At 37.2% G+C, this 7752-nt stretch overlaps 1 protein-coding gene across 1 annotated transcript; it reads right to left on the reverse strand.

Annotated features, from left to right (window-relative positions):
• Window positions 1-3253: 3253 nt before the first annotated feature.
• On the reverse strand, window positions 3254-7347 carry LOC104081293 (signal-induced proliferation-associated 1-like protein 2). The gene is made up of 3 exons (XM_009583978.1): window positions 7130-7347; window positions 5374-5455; window positions 3254-4492 (listed from the first exon to the last, which is right to left on the reverse strand). Exons 1-3 carry the CDS (start codon window positions 7216-7218, stop codon window positions 4346-4348), a joined length of 318 nt encoding a protein of 105 aa, XP_009582273.1. The 5' UTR covers window positions 7219-7347; the 3' UTR covers window positions 3254-4345.
• Window positions 7348-7752: the final 405 nt, after the last annotated feature.

Below are 7752 nucleotides of genomic sequence, written 5' to 3' on the forward strand. Positions count from 1 at the left end.
GTTCATTCTGTTCTCTGGTCCTGCCATGTCCCCAAAAGTTGGTGCAACAGCCAGCAATGATGGTTGTCTGACTGAAAGGAGAATCAAAATAAAACCTAAGAAAATGTCCTCTCTATCCCCCACCGCTTTTTTCTTTTTTTTTAATTGCTTCCCTGGTGAAGGTTTTGGAAATCTGCTAGATACAGTTATTTTGGAAATACACATTCTTGCTGGGTGCTTTACCCATGACTCAAAACCTGATTCAGAAAGCTAGCAGCTGGGTAAGACAGTGAGTGACTTCAGAGTCTGCAAAATAGCAAAGATTTACATTTGCAAGGCTGGGTGGAATTGTACCTGCCCCACTTTCTGTTCTGCAGCCACTGTGGAGAACAATGTAGGAGCAAAGACTGCAAAATGCTTGGGCCCTGCCTCTCTATGGCTTTGTCTAAACCCACACAGACTTGTCCCTGGCTGTCCAGACCTGGGATCTATTGCAGAAATTTTCCTTCTGGCTCATGTGCCATTGGATTCTTCTTGAGAGAAAAGCAAGGGAACATGGTGAGGGAGTGACATATAGGAAGTGTGAGGAATCGAATGAAAAATACAACTTGTGTGCATAGAGAAAAGAGCTCAGATTAAGATTTATATTCTTGGCAAATTTATTTCCAGGACTGCTAAAGTATACCTTTTCATCTCAGTGTGCATAATCTGCTCCCAAACACGCAGAAGCAAGATTTTATTTGCTTTTGAGTTGAAAGACATTCTTTTTCTTCTAGTCTTTGCTGTGGACAAGAGAGGCTGGGGTGAAGAATAACTTGTTTTGGCAATAATTAATGGTTCTGATGATTTCAAATCATACGACATCAACTCCTAAGTTTCACTGAGTTTCTTAGATATTAGAACCAGCTGGCACAGAGAGCTCAAGAAATGCTGCAACAACAACATAATGCACATAGCATCTCTCTTATTCTTTTCCAGACTGAAGATTGTTTTTCTAAGCAACTGCCCTACAATATTACAAAAATTTTAAACATTTTTCCCACACAACTGGATTTGGGGCACAAAAAAAGATGAACTAATTTTAGAATTTATATTAAATAATATGCAAAGGATGTACAAAGCTTCTGTATAAAGCTATCACATGCCTAAACCACAGTTTGACTACATTCTCAGGAACAGAAAAAATATCCAAAATTATTCCTTATGTTTGTAATAGTTGTCTCAGAAAAAGCTATACATAATAAAATACAGTCCACACTGTGAGAAATGTCTTAGTAACGATCCCTTCAATCAAGATCTACATTTAAATTAGGGTGCCACTTTTAAGGCAGAAGCAGAGCATTTTGTAATTTTGCCATGATGTGTATTTGTCCCTTTTACAGAAGTAAGCACCCGCATTGGCTCACATGTTTGGTTTCTGCATTTCAGTACTTCACAGCACGGCCTGCTGTGCTGGGAAGACTTTGTTGACATTTAAAACACTTCCATATTACTGTTTAATTCAGATCACAAACACATCTTTGAAGTGAATTTCTCAGTCATCCCACTCACTCTGCTTTGGTTCATATGGATTTGTTTTAAAGCACAGAGCTTCCAGACAAACCTAAGCCAGAGCCCACCTAACATACCATTTCAGCCACTAAGAGGTGTCCAGTCATGGGACTGGACAAGAGCGAGCCTGAAAGATCTCCTCCCACTCCCAAAACCTGGGTTAGCAACACTAAATTTTCCTAGTGCTCCACACTTGTTTCTTATGTAGACTTAGCCTTTGCCTCCACGTGTCTAAAACAGGCATTTTTGTTAGCAAAATGTCTCCGAGAGAATTATTCTTAAAAACCAGTTAATTAAAATGTCCAATTAAATGGCCTTTACCTATGCCAAAACTGTATTATGGTCTCTGATAAATATTGTATTCACATGTCATTAAAACAATAACAGCCAGACTAGAAACTTTTTCCCATGGTGAAAATTACTTAAGGAAGAACCGCGTGCCTCTGACACAACTGCTTTTGTCAGCAAAGGGAATAAGAGATTTGTAGACAAAGTTTTCAGTCACTATTGGAAATAAAATGTTTTCAATGGCATGGGAAAAGAAGATAACTACTGAAATCCTTTCTGTGCAGGTAGGTATTTGTTTTCAGTAACTGAGAGATAAAGAGCTAAAATGAGTATCGGACTATAAACTCTTATACAAACCTAACAGCGCCCCTTCAGAACGAGCTTATTCTCAAGCTCCTTTCAGTTAGCACGGCTTTTCAAAGTGGGCAAACCAACCCTCACAGAAACATGTTCACAGACAAGTTGCCCAAGTTGTTCAGCACTGTTATTTGGCAAGGTCTCCAGCCAGATGGGTTTGCTGTAAGGTGTTTAAATCAGAATCTAGTGTAACACGACTGCTATGTTTAATTACTCTAAGTTAATACAGCGTAATGGATATTGTTTGGTATGTAAGAGTCAGAGTTTTTGATGAAAAATACAAAGACAAAATAGCCTTTTTCATTTGAATGTAAGGATACCAAAGCCTTGATTCTCTGTGCATGTATAACCTTTCCTAAGAGCAGTCATTCAGAACAATTATAGCAGGGACAGACATTTGTTCAACTTACAAAACATTTCTTAGCCAAATGCAGTAACAATGGATACAGAATTTACTTGCATCAGCTGAATATATTTTTTAACTCTTCAGCCATTTTCTGTGGGTTTGCCTGAATGCATTCAGCTGTTGAAAGGAAACTGATCTTGAACTTTTTTTTTTTCCCCTCTCAGAAGGATAGCATCAAACGTGCTCATTAGCTTCATTTCATTTTACAAAACTGTACTTTTTCGGAGTAGACTTCAAGCTCAGTACTATGCATAAAACACCTGACGTCCTAACACTGCAATCAAATCCTCGATTGCTGGCACAAGAAGATGGCAAGCTATTTGCTACTACAAATAGTGGAAAATAATACAAGATCACTAAACTCTTTTTGAAAACTTTCTTTAAGACGTATTTTTGGGTAAAGCAGTTTTTCTCCTAGGTCACTAATCAATGCCTGTGAGCAGTCAAAACAGCTTTTGTTCCTTGACCCGTGAAGCTACCTTCTCAGTTATAGGATAGGACACACCAAAGAGATCAACTTTAATAATGTTGACAGTCCCTCGATGGTAACAAGGAATCGTGAGAGCTCTGCGGGGCTTGACTGTACCCAGATTCAGAACCTAGAGAGTGGGCTGAACAGAACCCTGAGCTATTACTGGTAACAGTGGTTACAGATAATACAAGATAAAATAATTCAGGTTTAGATTTTTAACATTTATTAAAAAAGCAGGATGTATGTTCATTTCAAATTAAACAGTTAAAAATGTTAAAGCATACAAACAAATCAATTGTGTACTAGCAGCATCCAATTGTTAGAATTTTCTAGAACTCCTCAGTATGGTCTTGGCAAGCTAAAAATATTACAACTTGCAACCAACTGACCTCACCATAGTGCAGATAAAACAAACTTTATAAAAACAACAATTTAGGTTAAATAAGCTTAAATAAAGGTGTTAAATACAAGACACTTGATCAAAGCTTCTGTACAAAGATAAACAAATTTGGCATTGTACAATTGATTGGCTGGCTCACACCATACATGATTTCAATAGTTAAGCAGTATAACTGTTTAGCTGAACATCAACTATACAAAAGTAACTGAAGTTGGGAGTGGGCTAACCCCAGTGAGCCATTTACAAGGCATGTGTATTTTTAGAAAATCAGAACACTGTTTATATTCAGGCACCATTTGTTCCTGCAAATAAATAATCTCTAAGGTATCTGCATCCAAACTAGTGTTAAACACATCAGTGCTAACATTTTATAAACACAGCTTTGTGACTATTCACTATACCTCCATTGTTATTGCTATGACAATGTGGACTGTGGAAATAAAACTACTGTACATACAAAAAAATAGAGCACCTTTTAAACATTAAAGTATATGTCTGGTTATTCTTTTTATCTTACAATACTGAAGCCCAAGCTAATGTAAATTGCTTTAACATCTTCACCAGCGCACCTGAAACGCAGGAACTAAAACTCCAAATATTTCTCTCCAGGCAAGCCCCAGCCAGAGCATCTTCTAAAAATGTCTGAAATGACACTAAGGATTTTTTACATTCATCTGCACACAAACAAATATCTGCCGTTCTCTGCTTTCTTCATACGAATTTAAAGACAGATTACCACAGTTCTCTCTCCTTTTCAAATGAATAAAGCTGGATAGAGAATGTAGCAGAAACACCTAAAATGGATTGTGAACACAGTGAAATTATTACCCAGCTAATTCAAAAAATACAGCTGTTACATTGCTCAAATAAGTATTTTCCAGGGGCCCAGGCATTAGGATTTTTTGTCTATCGTATTGAAAAACCATTCTGTAAATTTCCTCAGTTGAGCAGCTGCTGTTTGAGACTCCTCCTGAAGTCTCATGTTATCTTGTCTCAGATGCTGTACCTCTGCTTGGAGAACTGCCTTGTCCTGTTTTTCCTGGTTAACAAAGACACAAGTTGAGTAAAGTGAGTAATCGTGATGATAGCAATTATTTTTGTTGTTAATATTTCTGTGCATGTCATACAGCTATATTTTGTTGAGCTCCCTAATCCATTCTGACAACTACTAACTGTAAGTTAATTCCCCAAATATGCTCCAACTACCTCATTCATTCTGAGAAAATATTGCAAGCTAAAAAGAAAACTAGATGCTACTTTAATAGAAAAATTACAGGAGTTTACTCCATTTAACAAAAAAATTCAAGTACTAAGAGGATAAGAAACTTTCAGCTATTTCAAATCATATGTGAGAGCCCAAGACATGAGGAATTTATTTCAAGCATATGTTAAGGAAAAAAAAAAATCTAATTTCAAAATTTTCCCTTACATGATTATTTTCTTACCAAAAGCAGTCTCATTTCTACCAGTCCTGGCATTATCTCCAGCTTAGAAATTAGACAGCAAATGAGACAAAGCAAGTCATTGTTACATGATCAAGATACCACAAGGCCACAAGGATGACAAATCTGGAGTGTTAAGTACTTAGCAATAGTGCCTGTGTCCATGTCCCTATCCTTTGTTAAATCCAAGGTACCATAAATGGAGACAGTGTGCCTCATTCTTCCTGGGGTATGACTATATGTAGGACAGTTATTCTGGACTAAAGACCCATAAACTAGTTAGCCTTGGGGCAGCTTGTTCACATAACCATTCCCACAGGACCTTCTGCACCTCAGTGTTCTGATCAACCACTGGGCTCCACCATTCATTAACTCTATCTAGTTTAACTGATGTGCTTTTTTCAAGCCCTTGATGAACTCTGCATAAAAATATAACTATTGAAACTGGAGACTAATAGTATTGCTAATGATCTTTTACCTTTCTCAGGTCAGTTTGTAGCTGTCGGAGGATGACTTCTAGCTGGTTTACTTTTCCAGTCAGAGTACTCGGAGCATGTTCCCTGTAAAGTAAACCACTACCTTCACTCTGGGTTAGATAAAAACATTTTCTCCCCTAGCTTTTTCAGAGTAACACTTTTAGTGATATCAAAGGAAACAAATCGGTTTAGGCATAGTTAGGAAAACACAGACAAAACCAGCATCAGCAAAAGATTATTACTGGAACATAAACCCATTGCTGCAATATCTGAAATATGACATTGCCTCTCATGCAAATCAGGCAGAAATTACAATGATTTTAAGAAGGAATGTTTTAGGAATTATTTGCACGTACCCTCACAGTGCAAGTCAAACTTGCTGCTAAATGGTGTGCTGAGCACATTTGTTAACAAGCTGCTTTCTGATAAGGACTGTACTAATCTGAAGCAAGCTGCAGCAGCAGCAATTATTGTAAACCAAAAGAGCTGTTGAGAGTTCTTTTGTCTGGTCTGCAGTTGTGTCATTTCCAGTAAAGGATAAACCTACGGCTTTATGGAGACAAATATTTTGTTTAAAGGTCAAAACATATGAAATATTGCCACAGGTTAGTAAAATGCATGACTGAAGGAAAACACTGAGAATAGTTTCTGTTTCCCGTATGACAATGAGCACTGTGGGAGACAGTTGCATATATGTTATAGATTAGATTAGTCATAATGTGAATCATTTTGTCTAGAAGAGAGAAGCTGAAGAGAGAAGCTTTATATAAAAAGCTGAATCAGCTGCTTCATGCAAGTGCACAAATCTGACAGATTAGCCAATGCTAAAAGTGGAACATCTTCAACAGTCTTTTGCAATCCCTACTGATCACTAGGCTGGGGAAAGATGTGAACTTAGAAGTCATTGCAATAAATATGCTTTACCATGTAAGTAAGTTAATTTGTGTAAAATTGTTTCAAATTAAAATGTGATAGTCTAACAAGCAAGAAGATTTTTCCCTCCCTTTACTGTTCTTCCGTTCCTGCAGCTGAAGAGCAAAACTAATCAAAGATGTGTTTTTCTTTTAAAGCAGCTAGTGGACAGATTATACTGCTGAATCTGTGTTTTTAACAAGTATACTCCTCACAGCAGGGAAGATGGGGGGCGGGGGAAGAAAAAAAAAAAAAGAGAATAATCTCTCCCAGAGCACTGGGAAGAATTTGGAGAATTGGGAAGTTTGGCATAAAAGTTTCCTGCAGTCCTCAGTTACAGGTTCTCTCGATTGATTTGCCTTTATATAAATGAAAAATTATGGATTTGCGAGTGGCAAATAGTGGCAAAAGATAGGTAGGAACACCTGTCCCAAGGTCTGAGACATTTGCTGCAGATAAGGTTATTGCATACTACAGAGTTGAGCTCCTGTTATTGGTTCTATTCAAATGAAAATAGAAATAAGCGTAACAAATTATTATTGTATAGGAGGAATACAGTGAAAAATTCGATTAGCTGAAACTCTGCATCTAACCATACTCTGCCTTAGAGGCCTATTCTAGTGAGAGAGCTTTATCTGACTATACCACAAATTTTCTAGACAGAACTGCTCAGAGGTTGATTCCAAGAAACATCATTTTTTGAAATTAAAGACATGATCAGTCAAGGTTAACAGGTCTGCCATCAAATAGCAGTGAAAATGCATACAGGCAAACTGACATGCAACATTAAGAGAAAATCTTTTCTTAAAATATTTTTATAAGAAATATGCTTTAATTCTGACATACCCAGTAGCCTCAAGGAAATCTTTTCCATCTGTGGGACTGTCATCCAAAGGTAACTCTTGTGTTCCTTCCAAGTCCTGAGCTTGCTGCATATCATTCAAGGTGCAAAAAGATGCTACTCTCTGATCTGTAAAAAAGTAACGCAAGGATATGTTTAAAGCTGAACATATGTACAAAATAGAAGGCTATATTACAGCCATTATCGTGGTTCAGTTAGAGAAATGGATGTAGGTTTCTACATCACAGCTTTGAAGATAATCAGCAGATGTAAAGTATATTCCAACTAGTTGGCTTCCCCACATCTGCATCCAAAGGCAACCCGAAAGCAATTTTTTGTGTCTATCAGCAGAGTAAGATAGATTTGTTTGGACCAGTCGATGCTGATATGAACAGTAAATTGGTCTTGACGAAATCTGAAGAAAACCATTTGAGAATTCAGGGCCACAACTAATGACAATAATAATTCAGCGAAAAGGTTTGCATTTTCCATGGACTTAAAGCCATCGGATTCCTCAGAAATCTGCACTGTTCATTTCGTATTGCTTTACTGTCTCAAGCATTTGCAGAACCTAATGGTAATCTGCATACTTGAAAAACAATAAATTCACACTATTTTTATCAGTTGA

The sequence above is a fragment of the Fulmarus glacialis genome, unplaced genomic scaffold (assembly GCF_000690835.1).
Source record: "Fulmarus glacialis isolate BGI_N327 unplaced genomic scaffold, ASM69083v1 Scaffold51028, whole genome shotgun sequence".
Taxonomy (NCBI): domain Eukaryota; kingdom Metazoa; phylum Chordata; class Aves; order Procellariiformes; family Procellariidae; genus Fulmarus; species Fulmarus glacialis.